General features: G+C 46.5%; 1 protein-coding gene across 1 annotated transcript; it reads right to left on the reverse strand.

Annotated features, from left to right (window-relative positions):
* Positions 1–490: 490 nt before the first annotated feature.
* xrcc4 (X-ray repair complementing defective repair in Chinese hamster cells 4) lies at positions 491–21,427 on the reverse strand. Its single transcript, XM_076758136.1, has 8 exons — positions 21,307–21,427; positions 18,240–18,383; positions 17,636–17,826; positions 13,147–13,313; positions 11,957–12,088; positions 11,524–11,651; positions 8,816–8,957; positions 491–1,125 (listed from the first exon to the last, which is right to left on the reverse strand). The coding sequence occupies exons 2-8, from the start codon at positions 18,379–18,381 to the stop codon at positions 1,026–1,028; spliced, it is 1,002 nt and encodes a 333-aa protein (XP_076614251.1). The 5' UTR covers positions 18,382–18,383; positions 21,307–21,427; the 3' UTR covers positions 491–1,025.
* Positions 21,428–21,752: the final 325 nt, after the last annotated feature.

The following is a 21,752-nucleotide window of genomic DNA, read 5'->3' on the forward strand; positions in this document are numbered from 1 at the left end:
GTCATCCTCCAGGAACACTGGCTCCTACATTTCCCATAATGCAACTCCATAGCATGTTTTCATCAGACCGTCCCAGCCTTCAGACAGAAGTCTGTACCGGTCCAGAATTATGGACCCTGATCCAGATTAAAGCAGCAGAAAGTGGACTTCAGGTCTCTCTGAACACTGACCAGGTGTGTGGACGAACAAACACCTTTGACCAGAAGTCACTGGATGACAGGTCACATGACCGAGCAAGCTTCAAGCTCACCACTGCCTTCAAACACAGAACCAGTAGAACCACAATGAAAGACCAGTTCACCGCCGTGAGAAGAGTCGTTCAGACTTTTCTTTACAAACTTTCTTCAAACCAAACTGAGAATTTTCAGGTGATGATGTTTTGTTTGACAGCTGCTCAGGAGCTACAGGAGACGTTCTGTGCCGTGGTTTCACAGCAGAACCCCCCGTTCCCCTTTCAAGATAACAAGAACAGAAAAAACCTCAAGACTGATGACAAAATATCACACACTGTTTATTGGTTCAAACATTAAAATGACAAATGATAAAATGTGTAAAAACCAGTTCATGAATTCTTCCCAGTGTTTAAAAACAGCATCACTCTGCAGGACTAGACAGGTGAGGAATGAAGGGGAACACCTGGAGAACTCCGGTTCTCTCAAATGGAACATCACGGCTCACTGTGGCCTTCACAGCTGCCAGACCACAGCAGGTTCTAGGGTTTCTTGTTGCAATCAAGGATCTTTAAGATGTTCTAGTGATCATTTAGGAGGATCCAGGGTTCCTTAAGGTGACTTGGAGAACCTACAGCAAGGAGCGCTGAAGCAGTTCTGGAGGCTCCTGGTGGAACAACACTTTGATTTTTCCTTCATTTGTCACCCGTCCGTTCTTATAAATAACTTCTATGCAATCCATAAACTTCCAGACATAAATGTGGTATAAAAATATTGATCTTTCTCAATAAAAAGTAGTGTTGTGATCGTTTGATGTCTCCGTTCAGGTCAGTTCAACATGTCTGAAGACGAAGGTCAGAAGTCATCAAACAGGTCCTCCACTGCTGAACTCACTGCTGCAGCTGCCGAGCGCTGGGGGGTCTGCTGCTTACTGGATCCTGCAGGGGGGTCGGCCCTGTACAACACACACACACACACACACACACGCACACACACACACACACACACACACACACACACAGAACAGGTCAGTGGGCTAATGAAGCTGGTTTACAGGAGGGTTTTCCTGTTGAGACGGGAAGTGTATCATGTGGCCCATAAGGAGCAAGACTAGAAACACATGGGCAGCTTTTATACCTGTGTGTAGATAGGTAGGGGTGTGTGTGTGTGTGTGTGTGTGTGTGTGTGTAATTGCAGCAGCTCCCCCACCTTAAGTGGTCTACATCAAATGCTGGACTTGGCTACCTGTGTGTTTTACCATGTAGAGGCTCGTTTTGTCCTCCTGTCTCAGCTCCACGGACGCTCATATATCCTGCCTTCACTTGAATGTAACACCGTGTGATGTTCAGGGGTCAGGAAAGAAAACTCAGACATAAAGGGGGTGAAGGAAGGATCAAGGATGCACAGAGGGGAGCAGAGAAAAGAGGGCAAGACGGGATCAAGGCAGAGAAATGGAAAACAAATAAAGACCAACTGGTCAAGAGCACCTCATCCTCAGAGGCTGCTGCTTTAAAGGGCTCGATCTCAGTCCGAAAGGAAGAATCTGGGGAAATACACATTTTCTTTCTGTCAAGAGTTAAAAGAGAAGATTGAAACCACTCTACTGCCTGTAGGTAAACATGAAGCTCCAGTCAGATTAACATTATATCCAGTTTGTTTGACGTACAAATGTGTGACGAACACGTGATAAATCACCATTTTACAGCCGTTATGAGCTCCAGGAAGTTAACGGTCCCGACCAAGAAATAGTCTGAACCCTCATAAAACAGCCATTTTTCGTTTGAGCACTTCAGGTTTTGTACAGATTCAACAAACGAGATACAAGATGTTACTCAGAAAGCATAAGAGGAGCTTGTAGTTATCTTGAGTCTCTGGAACCTTCGATTACCCAGAATTCTCAGGTATGGCGGAGGTTCCCAGACGTGTCTTTTGTCCTCCAGCAACATGTAAGCAAACCGCTGCTACATCTCACACTGTGTAGCTTAGCCTCTGATGCTAGTCTGCAAACATTTGAAAATTTAAACCCACCAGCGATAAAGCAGAAGATCTTTGCACTAATGGATCAAACTACATGTATGTGAAAGGACTCACTGGTGAATTATCACCCACTCTGCAGCTCCCCTCAGCTCCAAAGAGCCTTTTACCATCTTTTGACTCATTAATGTGACTTTATGACCCAAACGCCTCTGTATGCTTCACTCACACTGCTCTCGTTAACCTCGTTGGCAGCAGGCGGCTGTTCTCAAAGGAAAAGCTGATGAAGCCTCTGAACACGACCTGCTCGGCAGCAAACGGCTGACAGACACAGTTTGAGACGAGCTGGTGAGCACAGTCGAGCATTTAGCAGCTAAAAACAGGGATATTTCCCTCAGGAGCTGGTGGAGACCAAAACAGAGCTAAAAGAGAGAGAATATTGGTGGTTGTTGGAATCGTTTAGGAGGATCCAGGGTTCCTCCATGTGGTTCTAGCAATCATAAAGAAGTTCTCATGATTTTAAGGATCCTTTTGGTGGTTGAACACCTTTGGGAACACCACCAGGGGTTCTGATCCCTCCAGCAGAACTGAAGCAGCTCTGGAGGCTCCTGGTGGAACGCCTCAGGTTCTTACCTCAGCTGTAAACCATCTGAATGTTACAGGAACAGTTCTTCTAATTAATTTCACTGCAGTCGATTCCATTCATCAGACTCTCCATCAATGATCACGCTGGTCCGTCTGCTGGATGTACAAACCGAAAACTGTTTGCAGTTTTAAGGCCGGTTTAAGCGTCCACACGCCTTCACTGAGTTACTGTACGACACTCATAAACTAGTTCAAAATAACGCCTGAGGTACCTGTAATGCCAAAAGATCTGATTTGCCAAAGAACACACTGGACTCAGTGAACCAATCAGGACATTTGACGTGTTTGTCTTGTCCTTACTGTGTTACGTTCAGAGACAAAAGCAGATCTGGGACAGATGAAAAATGAGCAGACTGCATCTGCTGAATAAATAAAACCTCTCCAGAGACAAGCCACTGAACTTCATGGAGCACCGTCACCTCCAGCCTCACTGCAGGTGTGAGCGTCTGACGGGGGCAGGTGACCTGAGGACCACCGACAGCCGAGACGCATCTTGAGCTTTACGTCAGGAGATGCTTTTGAAGACGTCAAAGACATTCAGGAGAAGAGAACAGAAGACTGCGACTCTTTCCCGATGATTGGCCGAATGGGAAGAAGAAGAAAAGGCCGGTGTGAGAAAGCAGAGGAGTGGAGGCCCTGAGCTCGTTTAAATCATTACCAACTGTATGACAAGCTCTACTGCTGGAACCAGTTAAGAGGAAACAAGAGCCGTGCTCAATGGAGAGGCAGAGCTGTTCCACGCTGCCATGGGAGACCACCGGAGACTCGAACACATGGCGGAGGAGGACGTGACGAGAGCGGTTTCAACCCTGAGAGGTGAGGTTAAGCTCAGGCGTTGGACACACAGGAGCCCCCACACGGAGCCGGTCCAGGGACACAGCAGAGCTGCAGCGTGCACACCAATTATGTGCTCGTTTGTAGCTTAAGAAACTAAACAGAGGTTCCCTTTGGTTTGGTCTAAACGATAGAAATTATACCCAAAGCCGAGTGACTTCGAGGTTCAATGCACCAAATTACAACGAAGAAAAACATGTTTTCATTTAACTATGGTGGCATGTGAGTGCAGCTCGTTCTGAGCAGGTTTGTAGATAATCTGGTTCTACTCCAGCTCAGCTCAGCTCAGCTCAGCTCAGCAGAGCAGACTTTCATCTGAATAAAACCAACATGTCCAGGTACAGAGTTCCTGTTCAGGTGGGTTCAACGTGAGCACAGTGCTGCTTCAGAGCTGCTGTGATTCCACGTCAAGTCAATGCAAAGACACCAGCGGTCGCAAACTCTCCGAGGCTGCACAAATCAGGCAAAGATGGAAAATCTGTGCTGAACCTGAGGCGGAATGACCTCACTTCATCAAAGCAGAGACAAGAGAAAAAAGGAATAAACTGGGAGAAATTAGCCGAATACTGGAGCTCCTGGTGAGCTGAGACCGGCCAAATGTTGACGCACAAACATTAAGCTAACACTTGTCCGTTCACACGATGCTAGCTAGCTACAGCTAACGTCTGTGCACTCACTATGAGTGCACCGTGTCAGCGTGCAGCTTTATTTAAGCTCCTCTGTCGGCCTCTCTCGGCTCCATCTGATTTAAAACACGAGTCAATGGAACAAATTCATCCCTTGAATAAACTGTCAACTTCCTTGATCCTCTCATGAGCTCAAAGCTAAATGACACTTAGCACGTTAGCATCGAGAGCTCGGCTGGAGCTGCTGTTACTGAACAGTGTTAGCATGTTTCCAGCTAGCGGCGTCGTCCCTGTGGAGACAGCAAGCTCAGGGTTAACCCTAACCCTATATACTTGAATTAAAACCTTGGGATGATCTCGGAAAGTTGCTTCGTAAAGGAAGAGTGTGTGGCAGAGCTGTCCTGCTGCTTTCCATCAGATAAACAGGTGTGTGTGATGAAGTCAGGGAGTGTGTTTGTGTAGTTTGTTCTGTTGGTTGTAATTCGGTGAACTGACGCTGTGACGCAGTCCTTCACGACTTTTCTGCTTTGTGAGCCTTTAAATCAGCCTGTTTTAGTTTCGATCAGGATTTCATGATAAAAAAGACAAACATCATAAAATCCATAATCTGCCTCTTGGATTTATTTTGTGACCTTTCGTGTTTCTTCAGGTTGGGAAACGCTGCTTTAACGGACTCTTTCCTCTGACAGCAACACACATGAACAGAAACATTCAGAAACTTAAAGAAACCTTAAAGATTTTAAATGTGAGGTAGGATCATGTCAGGGGGACACGGGTCAAACAAGAGACCAGAAAACCTCTCAGCTAAGACACAGCAGGGCTGCAGCAGTCCCACGTCTTGCAGTGATTATCTGTGATGGCCAGAAGCGATGTTTGATAGCTTACAGAGCCGTTTGTGAAGGAGTGAGAGAGTGTGCAAGCGTGCTTGACTTAAGTGTCTTTTCATGGGAAAACAGTCCTTTGAGTACACAAACACTTACATCTCAAGGAGATGTTAACAGGAAGTACAGTGAGTCAAAAATGAGACCGTGGAGCTCAGAGAACAGAAGAGTTAGAACAAGAAGAGTTCGACCCAGAGGAACACAAAGACTTCTGTTAAAAGAAATAACATGGACATGGATATTAACCTGTCAAGACATGGTTAGCTTAGCTTAGCACAAAGGCTGGAAACAGGAGGAAACAGCTAGCCTGGCTCTGTCCAAACACCTTTAAAGAAAAATCTGATGGAAACACAGAATTGGCAAAAACAGAAAGGTTTTGGTCTCTTTACAGGTATGATGACATCAAACCTGGCAACCTCGCTGACGAGATGAGGAGATGACGAGACGAAGCTGCACCCAGTCAAACATCGACTGGTGCTCGAAAAGAAATGTGACTCCTGAAACCAGAAACTGTTTGAACAGATTAAACTAAGAGGGCACACAGATAGATGTGAACTCCAGACAGACGCTAGCTGTTTCCCCCTGCTTCCACTCTTTATGCTAAGCTAGGCTAACCACAACCTGACTCCAGCTCCATACTTCAAACACAGCCTTCTAATGCTGCTTACTAATTTCTCAAAATGTTGAACAATTCCTTGAATTAGCCGTCCTCGTCATCTGTTCACGTGGCCTTCGTCTAATTCTCTTCAGGCTCTTTCACTCCCTTCATTTCCTGCTCCTCCTCCTCCTCCTCCTCCTCCTCTTTATCCTTTCTGTGGATGACCTGCATGCAGAAAAACACGGCGGTAACAGAGGAGGTGGATGGGTTGAGTCGTGATGGAAATGGAAAAAACAATAGCTGGGTGTAGCGCTGCCAGCAGCTCTGAACCCCCCACGCTAGCAGCCACCTCTCGGACAAAGGCCTCTCTTCTGCGGCCGCCGTTTGCCAGCTCAGTGGGGGGCGGCTTCAGCAGCGAGCCACTGCAGCGATCAGACATCCAGCCAGCCACAGCTGCTCATCGGCCCACTGGTGCTTCTTGTTGGAGCGGCGAGAGATGGTAATAAGGCTCGGTAATGGGCACCACTACCAACCGGTGACAGCAGCTGGGGATGGATGGCAGCACTTACAGCCATCTGCACGGCGCACAGCTTACAGTAGCTGGCAGTCAGAGGAGCTTGGACGCAGTGTATTCGGCCTCTGTTGGGAGGCTACAGAAACGACGTCAGATTGAGACATGTCTTTGGAATATTTTCTAAATGGCTTCATCCAAAGAGGAACTGGCACCCGGACGATAGGGGAACAAGAGCCGCAGTATTGTGAGGTTTTGGATGTGCAGCAGCGGGATTCAGAGCCGTGAGATGGTCTGACTCTCAGTGTAGATACAGAGACCATAGACACAGCAGAGAGGAGGAGTGTGAGGAGGAGAAAGAAGGGGAGAAAAGAGGAAAGTTGCATAATTGTGTCTTTGAGGCCAGCGGCTGACTTTGGCTGCCCAGTTCATGTCCTAGACCTCCCTTAGAAATCCCCCCGCTGCACTGTGCTCAGACCTGAGAATAACGGCATTCAGCAAAATCCAACAAAGTAAAGGGCCGCTTCACTTTCTCACTTAACTCTGGTGACATTTAAGATTTCGGTCTGTGAGGTTTCTCCAGGCACGATGAAGAGGACTGAATCGACACACTCCTCAGCTGTGCTGATCGACGGCTGCTGCTGCACTTTAACAGATCGAAGGCCCTGATCTCAAACATTAACCTGCTAGCATGAACAACATCGGGCTGGAGTCAAATGTGTCATTATCAGGTGGTTTTTTTGGTAATTTGGTGAAGCCATCGGTTAATATTCAACACGAGGCTGATGCAGCCTCCTGATGTTTTCCACACACTCATTAGTGGAGCTGTGTATTCACATAAAGTCGACAGTGGAAAAGGTCTCTCCTCCTGAGGCTGACTCCAGCAGCCTGCTCATCACCAGCTGCTCCGCCTAAAGCCAAGCAGCATGTGTTCGTGAGCTTAAAGAGATAAAACAGGTAGAGAAGACCAGCAGCGACATCGTAAACCTGCAGGACAACACTGCTCTTTTATCACCAATAAACTCCTGAGAGCTGAATTTGATATTCTCTGTCAGAGGAATGCTGTAAATGTGATAACGCCCTGAAGGTGCACAGCTGGCCGGTCTCTCCGGACCTGACTGAAGGGGGACGGGACGGAAACTGCTGCTCCAGGAGCTCGGCCACCGGAACGAGGTCATGGCGCTGCTGATCTCTTCAGACGCAGCGTCCTCCTCTCTCCTCTGAGCATCACCGAGCATCCACTTACTGTTTCCAATCAGGGCTCAGAGGTCATTAGGACATTTTAATTTGTCCTGTCTCCGCTGCATGCTCCTCCGTAACAAGGAAGCGCTCCACTGGGACATTTTACCTTTGAACTACAGGAGACACCAAGTGTGAGAACGGCTTTAATCATGTGGGTCAAAAACTGCTGCTTGTGACAACCACACGCCTGTGTTTCATCAAATAATTGACCAGGTTTAGAATATAAAGCACGACATTGTGGAACACAAGAAGAGGAAGAAAATGGATGAGTGCAGCAGCACTGGGATCAGCTGGTCATCATGGTTACGACTGGCCAGTGTTTTTCTAATGTGTATAAATATAATTCAGAAGAGCTGTGACGACGCCTGAAGCCTAAATAAAAATGAAACAGAATGTGATCCTTAAACTCTCCTGAACGCAGCACAAAGTCAGTAGAGTTGATGTTCTTCCTCATCAGCTTCACTGATTTCATTGTGGAAGGCTCCAAAAACACCTGTTTGGACGTTCCACAGGTAAACCTCAAACTGAATGTCAAAAGACAAACGATGTGACAGAAGTTCAGCCTGATTCCTGGAGGTGACTGATTCAGGGTTGAAGTTAGGACTCTGCGTTCTGTTTGTTTCCTCTGTGAAAGTCACACTTTGCTCCTCACATTCCTTCACATCTTCTCTGACGGTGTGGCCGTCAGTCGGCGGTTTACAGCTGCGGCATGAACCAGCTTGGCTTTAGTGTGCGCTCCACGCTCAGCTCGGGGGGAAACCTCCACCCGTGTGAACGTTCAGGTGCAGAGAGGCGCTGCACACTGGCTGTAATTACCCGACATAAAGAAGATCCCTGACAGGGAACTTTTATGATGTTTGATTTTCCCATTCGGGGGGCGAGAGCAGAGGAGAGGGGGGTGAAATGAAGGAAAACAACAGGAAGGACGACACAGCTGATTGACAGAGAAGAAGAAGGATCAACACAAAGCAGCTGAGGGTCAGCACCGTCTCTACGTCTGCTCTGTCTGTTGCTCTACAGTAAAGAAGGGAGGCTGATTAATTTGAGACAATAAAGTCCGTTTAAATAGATAAAGAGTGTTTTTGTGGCCTATTTTTAGCTGGAGGTGTCACACCCCGGCTAAATGAACAGATTGGAGGACGGCTGTGTGAACAGTTTAGCAGCAGCAGAGCCAGTAAACTGCTCCAGAGAGACGTTAAGTGAAACCACAGAGCAGGAGACGCTTACGTAGGAGGGCTCCTCCTCACACGGCGTCCAAACAAACCTCAGCGGCACCGTCGCTACACGTGACAGCTGGAAATCACATCACGCGTGTTTCGGCTGCCGTGACGTACCTTCCTCTCTGGGAGCTCTGAGGGCTCGCTCGTTTAACCGCGGGGCCCGGGGCCTCCAGGTGACGGAAGCGCCGCTTGCGACAAGGGGCCACGTCCGTGAGGTCCTTCAGGCTGTCGTCCAACGGGCTCGAGGTAGAGGACTCTGAGGAGGACATGAGTCAGGATAACAGTGTCCTCAAAGTGAGACAGATATTTTAAATACAGTGTCACTGAGATCATGTGCTCACGTCACAAAACACATGACCGCCGTCTGTCCCTGAGGACAGAGACAGGAGAAAAAAGACTTCATGCTGTCCTTAAGTACATTTTCTTCTTAAATAAAAGTACTTCATTAAGTATTAGCAGCAAAATGTACCTAAAGTATGTAAGTAAAAGTACTCATAATGCAATCAAAGTTACAGAATTAATAATTTAGAACTAAAATCTGAATGAAAAGTAAAATCTACATTTGAAAAGAATAATAATTATTATTATTATTGTTATGTTCTGTCAAAACAGTGATGAGACGAAGAGTCTCAGTGAGGCTTTAGCTGTGCTTTAAGCTAAATGCTAACATCAAAACGCTAACATGCTGATGTTTAGCAGGTTGACCAGTAGTAGTTCTGGGATGAAGCTCCTCCAGGTGTGCAGAGGATTTCAGAAACGCCACATATTCTGTTTCATCTCTAACGTTTCCTTTCATGTCACTCTTGTTCTGTGTGAGCGTGAGAGGTGGCAGAAACATCTGCTCAGGACTCCTCATCTGCTTTCAGCGCCTCTCCGTCCTTCAACGTGACGACATGGAGAGCGAGCGCGTGGAACGACGGCGAGGCAGATGGTTGCTCGCTCGCACATCAGCAGCATTCCAGGGATCAAAGAGGCGAGGAGGAAGGCCGTGACAGAAGCCAGCGGCCGGACGCCGATGACGGAAACATCCTCAAAATTCCATGTTCACCTTCTCTTACTTTCCTCGCAGGTGAAACGTCCCTGTGCTCCTCAGTGACTCGCCCCTGCTCTGTGTGGATATACTGACTGTGACACAGTCTGTAAAGCTGCCTGTTAAACTCGACGACCCCAGTGAACACAAAGCAGCAGAGGCCAGTAAAACCACCACGTCGACAGGTGTCAGGTGTGCCGCTGCCTGCGTCCCTTTCAGGGTGAATCATCATGGACTCTGATCTGGTTCTACAAACACAGCGCTGCTGTGTGATTTTTGGTTATTCTAATTAAATCGTTTCAGTTTGATTTGACATGTAATTCTTATTTTTCACTTTAATGGAGACAAATCTACGCAGACTGTTTGGGCTCAATCTCAAATGTTAGTCGAGCTTCATAATTATGAAATCAGTGAGTTCGTTGAAAACACAACACTTCTTTTTTGCCTCTAGCTCACAAAGGAACAACGATGTTAATCTTCCATTACTTTTCACTGGGCGGGACCGTTTTAAGGCTTTTACAACACGCGCTTACTTCACCAGCGTGGGCTGAAGGACCCTCTGACATCAACAACACATTGTTTTGTTGTGTGACCTTTCAGTAGCAGCAGTGTCTGTCCGTACCACACAAAACACAGCCGTGCACGCACAAACCCACACCACACATTTCCTCAAACTTCCCTTCGATCTGATGACTGGGAACACGCTGCTGTCTGAGTCACTGTCGTGGCAACAGAAACAACACAAATCCTGCAAGCTTGTCCTCATTAGACGGAGGGGAAGGCCCAGAGAACAGGGACACCTACACCACAGAGAAAGCCCTGACGTCTCAGACGAACCCAACCTGACTTTGGACGAGTCGACATGTGTGAGAAAGTGGAAAAATCAGGGACGTAAAGAGCTGAGAGGAAGACGAAAACTCCGCCAAATCCCCCTCACAGCTCCATGATAGGTAACTCATGTTTTGCCCAAATCCATCTTAGTGGAACACACACCTACACGCCATACATCTACGCCGCCGCCGCCACCGCTGGCACATTAATCATATCCAGACCATCTGGGAGCGAGTGCAGAGGTTGATGGAGTGTAGCGTCAACGTTACAAGCTGCATGCATTTAAAGGTGTTTTGGGATGTCAGCCCAGGGAGGCCCAGGACTCTGCATTACATAACTCCTCGGTGATGTCATGGTTAGTTTCTGGGCACGAGGAAACACAGAGAGTCTCCGAGAGGCTGCAAACACACTCAGCTCACATGACAACAGCTTCTGAAAATATCGCCTTCATGGTCGTATTTTACATGAAGCCAAAATATTTTACAAAAGCCCAAATTCTGCGTTTTTAACGGCTGTGTCGCACTAATCATCAAGGTGCTGTGAAGTAAGTCACTGTGCTTTTCATATTTGCCCACTCCAGGTGTTTTCCAACACCTGCAACAGCAGTTTTCTACCGCATGTGAGTTAATGTTGACTCACCTGCTCAGACGCCAGAATCCACTACGTTCTGTCGATGATGCGTTTAAGTTCCTGCCTGAGAACTCGTTCCATTACTGTTACTGTCATATGTGGTCTCAGTGAAATGACAATGTCATCTTCCTGGATAAGTTGTGCTGGAAACTGTGTGCTAATTTGGGAGTTTGTACTTTGTTTATGCTGTGGAGCAGCTGATGCTACTGATTAGCAGCACTTCAGAGGACGAACCAATCAGTGAAGAGCTTGAAAATTAAGTCAAGTGCTGGAAAACTCAAACCACTTTGAGGCGGGAGACACTCGAAGAAACGAGAGGCTGACGGCTCACCCTGAGACGGTAACGTGGAGGCTGGAGGCGGCCGCTCCTCCTCTGGCTCTTCATCAGTGCTTCCTCCATACTCATCCTCCTCCTGATCTGCTGTTCGGTCTGACTTTACCGAATCCTCCTTTTCCTGTCTGAATCCAGAGAGGAGATGTGAAGGAAAGCAGCTTAATGAGCAACTAGGAAAGTTCTCAGGAGTAAATTTTCCAAAAGCATTTATCAAAACGTTCAGGTGAAACGAGTCGAGTCTTGTTTGACACAATGTGAAGTTAAACCTTTTTAAATGTTGTTGTTCTTCACCTTTGAAACATAAACGAGTTGTAGCTGAAGCTGAAGGACGTGAGAAGTCGAAGCGTCAGTTTTAAATTCAAGTACTGAAAGAAGCTGAACTGTAGTAGATGAAAGCAGGTGAGGGGTCAGGACTAAAGGTGAGGGGTACCTGTCCTCCTGCAGGTGTGTGATGGTTTCTTGTAGACTGCGGATTTTGGCTTTCTTCTCATTCAGGACCAGGACAAAGCGAGAGTACAGCTCTGCCTCCAGGGTTTCTTTACCGCCCGCGTATCGCTTCAGACTAGAACACACACAACAACACAAAAGCCTTGAAATCTGGAGGTCACACGTTCTTCTTCAGCGACTCTTCGACCAAAGTCACCTCCTGAGAAGCACACGACACAACAGCACGACTGCTAGTCAGCGACGGTCAGTCGAGGGATCACAAAGCCGTGAATCACACAGAGGAGATTAACTTCAAAGCAGCACCGCAATACTGAGACACACAAACGCACCGCAATACTGAGACACACAAACGCACCGCAATACTGAGACACACAAACGCACCACAATACTGAGACACACAAACGCACCGCAATACTGAGACACACAAACGCACCACAATACTGAGACACACAAACGCACCACAATACTGAGACACACAAACGCACCACAATACTGAGACACACAAACGCACCGCAGTACTCGGACACTCGAACGCACCACAGACACACCGCAGTACTGAGACACTCGAACGCACCACAGACACACCACAGTACATGTACTGACTCAGAGATGAACTCATCACACATTGTTGATTTCGGGTCTTCTCTTGAACTTTTTGGACAAAAACACACACATACCAACACCTTAACCTTTCCATTTAAACATAATGAACAGTGAAGCGCACGTTGTGTGAATCACAGAGGCCCGTCTGATGAACTCACGTTAACGCCGCCGTGGCATCAGTTCATAGCTCAAAGTGACGCACGGCTGCAGGAAGACGGCCCCTCCCCACACCGAGTCACATGAGTTGGGTAATAAATCAGTGAGACTGATTTTAGGGAACTAAATCTTTTGGCCTCGCTGTGTCACAGCGTTCTGTGCACGTCTTCACGCAGCTCTTTTCACTGCTAACCAAACTTTATCCACCGAGTACTGACTCATTCTACGATCACGTACTTCCTGATTTTAATCCTTTTTCCTTCTTTAAGTAAAAGTAGTAAAACCACAGCACAAAAATGCTCAAAAGTAAAAGTACAGAGGCATTACATTTGTAAAGTATGAAAAGTAAAATTATTCATTTTGCAGTGTAACATGAGTGTGTGTGTGTGTGTGTGTGTGTGTGTGTGCGTTTACTCTGCAGTGATGCGCTGCTGCTCTCGTCTCAGTCGTTGGTTCTCCTCCTCCAGTTTGTGGTTGTGGATCTCCAGTTTATTTCCCGTCTGCAGACTGTGGATCAGCACCTGTCTCACTGCCTCCGCCGGCTCTGCGACGGCCTCCAGAGAAACAGACCCCAACCTGAACTGGAACATCAGAGGTTAGCAGCTTCCTGTTAGCATTTTGTCCCTGAAAACCAGTTTTCTGTTCCATGTTGGCAGAGTCACTCTGTCTTTCTTCAGCAGGCTTGTCTGAAAAAAGTTAATAATAATAATTCTATTTGGGATAATCACGTTCACAGTTGCATGACTACATTTTCCCATGATGCTTTGGAGGCGTAAGCAGGACGTATAATTAGTACAGATAGCATTAATTAATATCTGGGTTTTTTGTTCAAGCTGCACTTTTTTTGGGCCGCCTGCAGCAGAACAAGCTGGAAACACAACGCTGCCGAATCATCACCACATGGAGCTGCTGTGGTGAACACTGTTTACACAGTGAGACATTAGCGTTAACGTGGAGCTTTTTTCAGGTAAACAGCTGCCTGACGCTGCAGGAAACCAGGTTAAACTGAACAGAGATGTGAGCCGCAAACTGAAAAAGATGTAAAATAGATGAAAAGAGACGACAGCGCTGAGAGGAACTGCAGATAAAACGAGGGACTCGCCTCGTGTCATCTGATCCATCACTCATGTCGAATATAAAAATATATTGATACGCACAGTTTTAAAGTACATTCAGCTTTCAGAGGACACAAGCGTTTTATCTTTGTGACCTGTGACCTCTGAAGGCCTGCTGTCCCCGTGGAAACAAAGCTTTCCCTCAAACAGGCAGCCATGTTTACACACAGATAAGAAGCAGAGCGGCGACCCTCACGCTGACCCCTCGGACCACCAGCCCCTAAATAACTGAGCTTTACGTGGAGAGACACAGCTGTGAGTCTGCACAGGCTGAGAAGATAAAACTGTTGTTTCAGTTTATTGACAGAGACACAAACAGTCAGATTCAACATTTACAGACTAAACTGGTCAAAGTCAGACTGTGATTGGTCAGAACAACTGACTGCTATGTTCTCATTTAGTATGCACAGGGGGATAAATTTGGGCTAATGGACTGTAATTTATTTATATCTTATCCTCAGTGACGGTGTGTGTGTGTGTGTGTGTGTGTGTGTCTGTTTTATGTGTGTTTGTGTGTAAAAGTGAGGTGTGGTTGTGGTTTTGTGTTTTAAAACATGCCTCATGCTAGCTGCTCGTGAGGCTGTGCTTTGCTAACTTGCGCTAATTAGCATCGAATGCTAGGTGCAGCTGAGGCTGATGGGAGTGTCATTAGATGTTTTAAGAATTTGGTTAGAAAGCAGAGTGTTAAACAAACTGAAACGTTGACCTGATGATGGCGCTAAAACAAAAGCCAAACCAAGTTACTGGAATTCATCCTGAGGGGACGATGAACGTCTGAACCACATTTCAGCTGCTCAGACATTTCTGAGGGATTCGTCATCTGGGGACGACGAGTGTTTGAACACAATTTTGTGCTGATCCAAAAGCGGATGTTGAGAACGACAGAGCGACAGACAGACACTGTTCACGTCAGCGTCAGAGAAACCCAATCAGTGCACTGCTAACACGTCACGATGACCGAACCGCTCACGTCTCATTCCGCTCGCTCTCCCACGTACCCTCACCCTCTGTGTTTCGGGTTATTTACAAGAGTCTAATATTTGCCAGCTATTACTTCACCGCCTCTTAGAAACGTTAAGCAAATAACACGAGACTAAAATACGGCTCGCGGTGGAAATACCTCTCCTAAGCTCTTCTGACAAACTCTTCCAGTTGTTGCCTCATCGTATGCAGTCAGGCAGCATTAAGCTCTCGATGGTTACGATTTTAGCAGAAAGAAGAAGTTCAGCTGTCAGCCGACGGCTCGGGTTAAGGACCTGAGCTGTGAGGCTGCTGCTCAGAGCTCCATGCTGTTGCCCGGTCTGGACGGCGGTGGTTGGCCCAAACGCTGTTGATGTGGGCAAAGATCTCTCATGGCGTCATAGAGACGCTACTGTTTCAAAGCTGCTTCTGACTCACTGATTCACACTTATTAACCGCAGGGCACTTTTATATGGGGAGAGACCTGCGAGTGCAACCCCACCTTTTCTAAATTTACTGCCAGAGCTTGTGAATGTTAAAGTCATTAATGTAACAGCATGTTTATGGGAAAAGAACGGAGCTTTCCAAACACACAGAGTCGAACTCAGGTGTCCAACCTGCACAGAGCAGGAGGACGCAGGACAAAAAGGACCGCGGCTCAGCTGGACTGACACTGTGTCAGCGTGCGCTGTCCCTGTGTGGAGCACCTGATGAGCAGGTGGCACCTTGCATGGCAGCTTGTGCCAGCTGTGTGTGAAGGATGATGATGATGATGATGATGATGATGATGATGATGATGAAGCAGTTTGAGCTGTCGGTCAGACTAGAAAAACACTTTATTATATAAATATAGTTTGGTGAGGTCAGCGTGTCGGAGGAGCTCTTGTAAAAACGGGACAGACAGGTGGACATTAAAGGGGCAGATTGTATTTTTCATGTTTCTTCAGGACATTTCCACTTTCAGTTTTCAGAAAATGAGCACTTGAGTTTTGTTTTGATTCATTTTCCATTTCAGTCCGACTTTCCCATAAATCTGTATAACAAAGTTTCTAAAACAGGATGACCTGCGTTAACTTTCTTGATGTTTCCTGTTCAAGGTCCATTTTTCATTCAGCAGCACAGACTGAAACTAAAGGTCACTTGAACTGAATTAAAAGATGAAAACGAGTCTGAAAGTTCTTCATTTTAACACTTTCACGGCTTCACTTTGTGTTCAGTTCAGTTAAACTTTCATTTTTCTCTTTGACTTGTTCTGCAGGTCGTGTTGTTCACTCTCTCGTGGATAATAAAGTTGTTCTCTTCAAATGAAAGAAAAATGCAGAGTAATAACAGTTTCTACGTCACTTCGACCGTCTGATTCTGATGACACGACACCAGCATCAGTGGCCACGACGAGCCTTTGAATCTGTTGAAGTCACGTGTTTCTGAACACGCTGACAGAACACACGTTTGGTATGCTAACCACCTCAGGTAACACCTGTGCATGTGCGGGAGTCACCTCAGAGTTGAACATTAGAGGGGAATGACCAGGAATTAGACCGAGGCCTTTCATTATGACTCATAACTTTACGACAGATGAATTGCTGCTTCTTATTTTCACGTCGAGCTCGAGGAGGCTTCGCGCACGTCCGATGACGCACCGGGCACACTTCTGTAAATCCGCTGCCCCTAACTCTCCTTTTTAAAAACAGACGCATCGATTCATTTCCTCTCTGCTGCAACAGACGCACCAACGTTTCCATTCTGTCATAATCACCACAGCAACAGAGGTTTTGTGTCGACACCATGAAGAGTGTGTTCACCCAGCTGACCCCTGAACAGGGATTATTCAGCCAGCATCTCACTGCTCGTTTCCCTCCGTCTGTGTTTCTACCAGAGGTGGAGGAAGTCCTTCCTGAGGTAGAAGTACCACAGTGTACAAGTAAAAGTCCTGACTAAAGCTGTTTGATAAATGTAAAAGTAAAAAGTACAATATTTGCCTCTGAGGTGTAGCAGAGTAGAAGTACTGTATAAAGCATAAAGTACATGTACCTTTGAGTAAATGTACTTAGATGTATTACTCCACACCAGTACAGATACATCACAGTTGTATTTTTCACCCATTTGTTTTGAGTTTGTTCTTTGGGAGCAGTTATTTGTTTAATCGAGTCCCTAATCAATAAGAAACTACTTCATGTCGACCTTAATAGAAAGTGTCATCAATATGTTACCTGATAAATCAGTTCAGACCTCAATCTGTGAGGATTCGCTGTGAATGTGACTTTGGTTTGTGACATGTGGATGATTTGAATCACACCAGAACAAACACCAGCGAGGCGTTGAAAGGCCGGCGTGCTCCGATCTGAAGCGTGAACGTGTTCTTCCTCGTGTGGTTACTTCTTGTTATTGTATTAGGTCAGATACTTTTACTACAGGTGAGGTAACGCTGTACTCAAGTTTCTGGAATAACATGAAAGTCTCACACTCTATCCATCACTTCCTCCCTTCAGCACGTTTCTCTGGAGCTTTTAAACATGAGGGGAGATTAACGGACGCCAGGTGACGGCGTTATGCATGCGGCGCCGACGTCATGTGAAACATCAACGGCTTTAACGTCAACAGTCAACTTTCAGTCCACTGATAACGCTGCCATGTCAAAACACACCAGCACTCTCTGAAATTAACCTCCTGACTCGTCTGCGTTCGGGGGGGGGGGGTTAAATAAACACACTTCTCTTCACGCCAGAAACACGAGTCCATCCATCAGTTCCATCAGCTCCATCAGCGAGCCGTGCATCACACCATCACACTCACACACGGCGAGGACGAACGACTGAAGCTTCACTCACAGAGATGTCCCTCTGAACCTTCTCGTACGCCAGCGTGACGGTGGAGCTGTGGTCGGGCGGAGACGGCGTCAGGCTGAAGCTGTAGGTGGTGGAGCTTTCTGTGCCGGTCAGCACCTGACGGAGGTCCTGGACGTACCTCTCCACCTGCATCTCCAGCTCCTCCGCCTCAACACGCAGTGCGGCCTCACTCACTACAGGTCACAACAAGGCTTCATCAGAAGAAGGTTTATGGTGTCGGCCATCATCTGTACTAAAGTGCAGTACTTTAGTTATATTCCACCTCTGAATACTGCTGTCAATGAAATCCTTACACACCTGTACCTGCTGATCAGAATAACAGTTTAGGATCTATAGCTGTGTTTTCAGCACCTTGATGGATTCTGGCCTGAGAGAAAACAGTAAATCTTCCTCTGAATGTAACTCTGCCAACACCTGAAAAGGTCAACGATGGCCCATTCTACAAGGTTCCCAGGTGAGAGAGGAGTGTGAGTGTGTGTGTGTGTGTGTGGTCACACAGGTGAGGTGTCAGGTGAGCGTAAACCCGTCAGGTCAGACGTGTTAACAGCAAGATGTGTTGTGAGGTCACGCTGGGTGAGGTTTTTACCGTCTCCTCTCCAAGCGTCCTGTCCATCAGTCAGCAGCAACTGGAAGCCTGATCCTAAGCCCCGCCCCTTCCAGTCCACCCGCAGGAAGTAGGAGGAGTCAGGCTCCGACGAGACGTGGACTTCACGCACCGATGTGTGCATCCCTGCAGAGACCAGGTACACAAAACGACACCGAATCAGAGTCACCGAGTCACGTTTATGTAACTTAAAGCTCCTAAAATCAGTGACTCTTTGAGTCACCACACACACACACACACACACACACACACACACACACACACACACACACACAGGTATGTCTATGATGCTAACACGCTGCTCTATGCTTCGCCTCCCTGTCGTACCGGCGGCTCCCGTCCCCAGTGTACAGGCTATCATCCGTGTATATAAATGCATGTGCTGAGTCAGTGTGATGGAGCTGTTTTGTTCAAACCCTCCTGAGCGGCAGTGTAAGCTAACAGTCCTGACCGCTGAGGTGTGTCAGACCTGGTGGAGATCTGTCACACCTCCCACAGCTGTTCCTTCTCCAACCATCCAGCAAAACAGCCTCCAACAGGAGAAAGAACTCCTGGCTGTGAGTCTGGTTTAACGGCAGCTGCTCCGACATGCTGTGAATTTATCTGCGCTGCACCAAACGCAGGAGGTCGAGCTATTGTTTCATAGAGAGAACAGAAGACACATTTCACATCTGAAGGGAAAACGGTTCTGTAAACCATCAGAGACCACATAAGGCTTGGCCCCCACCAGAGAAAACACACAAGGCCTGTTTGTTGTTAGCTGCTTCATGGCTGCTAACAGACGGTCAGCAACATGGAGAAGCCCTTCATTAGCACACATTAGTTTTTTCTGTTCTTGAAAGGTGATTCAAACACAAACTTATTGTTATTATTATCATCAAACCCTTTCAAAGAATCTGATTTGATAGTTTGGCCAATTGAGCATCACCTTCAGGTGACTGACCTCCTCTCAACAGCAATCAACCAAACAAAGCTTTGTACCTGTAACTTGTAGCTGCTAACTTTAGCATGGCTGGCTAACTGACTAGCTAGGCGTAAGCTAATTAGCTAGTTAACTACAGTAGTAATAAAGCATTACTTCCAAAGTCAAGAGTTTGCTCAAAATTAGCTAACTAGGTTATTTAGTGGGTTAACTGATGGTGTTAGAACGAGGCTCATTAACGACTGATTAACATCTATCGGATCAGAGTTTCCGCTAACGTTAGCGGCTCTGTCCTGCTCTCTAACGATCTGGATTTTGACTTTGCCAAACTCACTGACTGACTGGACGGACTTTGAAAAAGCACGTTGACAGAATAAGAAATCAGGAAGATTGACTTTTTGTGATTCTTGACTTCAAACTGTGCCGTGCAGCGTTTATATCAAGGTTAGGCTGCCACCTGGTGGAGATCCCACGGCACTACAGAGCAGTCAGACTGACCGAAAACTCGGCTGCTAACGACAATTACGATCAGTACTGGCATGTTTTGGCCAATATGGCTCACAGACACAAATATAAACGTGTTCAGCCCGAAGTTCACTTTACTGATTCCTTTGAAACCAAATGTCTTGATCTTAATATGAGGTTGATGCTGATTTGTTGTATTTTTCCTATTTGCCCCCTAATTAACTGGATTCATTTCATGTTTATTATATGACACTTATAGAAATAAAAAAAATAAACAGATTGGGTCTTCAGTATCTGCTCACTGAAATGTGCCCAGACTTCATGCTGGAACGAGGGTTATGTAATTGTTAAACACTGGTTTTCCTCGGTGCTGTTTGGCCGTGTAATGACCGAAGTGAAAATGATTAGTCCAGCTTCATGCAAGCATGTCATCACCGCTCTGTAAGGACTGTAATGCACCAAAACACAACCTCTCATTAGGCCTAAGTACAGGCTCAGAGTCAAGCAGGGAAACTCACGCCTCAGTTAGTTGGATGCTAATGATCGACCACAGCCGCGCGCTAACATCCAAACACAGCCAGACACGTTTCAGCCGAGCACAACAACAGCCTCGTCTTTAACAACATCCCTTTAACACCTGCTTCAGCGCTGAACACATGCACCGCTGGAGGAAGGTCTCATTTGGACGGAGATACTGGAAAGTGTCATTTCCAGCATTTAAAGACGCCGTTCTTCTGTCTCTGCACACAGACAGGAACAGGACGACCTCAAACGACCCGTGGGAGCTTCTGTTCTGCAAGTAAAATCTACAAATGGTGATTATTCATCTGGCTAATCCCAGCGTGTTTAAACATGCTAACAGTTGAATCCTGTGAGGATGAAAAAGTGGCAAACATCTCCAGGTCCAGACTGTCTCCTGTGAGGATTTGGTGATATTCTTAGCTTTACAGTATGAGATTGTACATAAAAAATAAACAGCACGACGACATCACTTTGACCTTCAGGAAACCGTGCTGAACATTTTTCACCTTTTCTGACATCTTACAGACCGAAGGATTCAGAGCTAAACCGAACAGAGAAAAACAAAAATCCTCACAGTGAAGATGCAACCAGAGACTGTTTGACGGTAAAATCCTGCTTTTCCATGAACGCATGAGTCAGAATAATCTAATGAGATCATATATAATAAGAGAACACTGACAGGGGACATTTCACTGCACTGAGTACTTTTACTTTGAGTACTTTAGGTAGATATCCCTGATTTTGCTGACCTTTACTTCAGAAACATTTTCTATGCAGGACTTTTACTTGTACAGAGTATTTGTGCTGTGTAGTATTAGTACTTTTACTTAAGTAAATCATCTGATACAGTGGTGTCCACGGAGGGAACCTTCTGTAATGATGGACACTATATTTGCCTGTCTTTCCGGACAGGTGAGTCCAGTTAAACCCCAGAAGACAACACAAACACGGAAGTGTCCCTCTCGACCAGACTGACTGACTGAATGATAGCCGGGAGTTAGCTAGCCAGCTAGCTAGCTAACGTTAGCCTGAATGCCGCGAGACGCTGTTTGTGGACAGACCGAAGCTTGAACACGTGATAACACCGGCGAAGAAAAGCTCGTTTTCTCCTCCGTCAACGACATGTTGGGGTTCTCTTACCGACAGCTTCACCGTGTCCGTCCCACGCTTAGTTTCATGGAGCAAATCAGGTCTTTGGTTTAACAACTTAAAGCTGTACCGGGAAAGACAGTTCTTACGTCATCACCAAGCGACACAGCTCATCCAATCAAAGCTGGACGATACCACAGTATTTGCTTTCCATCAAATTCTTCATCCAGTCTGGGATCAGATATGAAGTAACAGGAGATCCATGCCGGTAACCAGAGGTGGAGGAAGTACTCAGATCTTGTACTTCAGTAAAAGTAGTAATACAGTAGTTGAGAAATACTATGTTTCAGGTAAAAGTCCTGCATTCACATTTTTGCTCAGGTTAAAGTACACTTGATGCAGAGTTATATTATAATTATTGATGCATTAATGTTTCCATCACTGTGATGTGGCAGCTGATAAAAGTGGAGCTCATGTGTATTAATACTGCTGTGCTA

This window comes from Chaetodon auriga, chromosome 19 (genome assembly GCF_051107435.1).
Source record: "Chaetodon auriga isolate fChaAug3 chromosome 19, fChaAug3.hap1, whole genome shotgun sequence".
Classification (NCBI taxonomy): domain Eukaryota; kingdom Metazoa; phylum Chordata; class Actinopteri; order Chaetodontiformes; family Chaetodontidae; genus Chaetodon; species Chaetodon auriga.

Excerpts from the sequence above, each read along its gene's own strand:
- xrcc4 (XM_076758136.1), bottom strand. The coding sequence starts at position 18,381 with ATGCACACATCGGTGCGTGAAGTCCACGTCTCGTCGGAGCCTGACTCC. Across the intron at positions 17,827-18,239 it reads GGACGCTTGGAGAGGAGACG|TGAGTGAGGCCGCACTGCGT; the intron begins GTAAAAACCTCA and ends TGTGACCTGTAG. Across the intron at positions 1,126-8,815 it reads CAGAGCTCCCAGAGAGGAAG|GGCCGACCCCCCTGCAGGAT; the intron begins GTACGTCACGGC and ends TGTGTTGTACAG.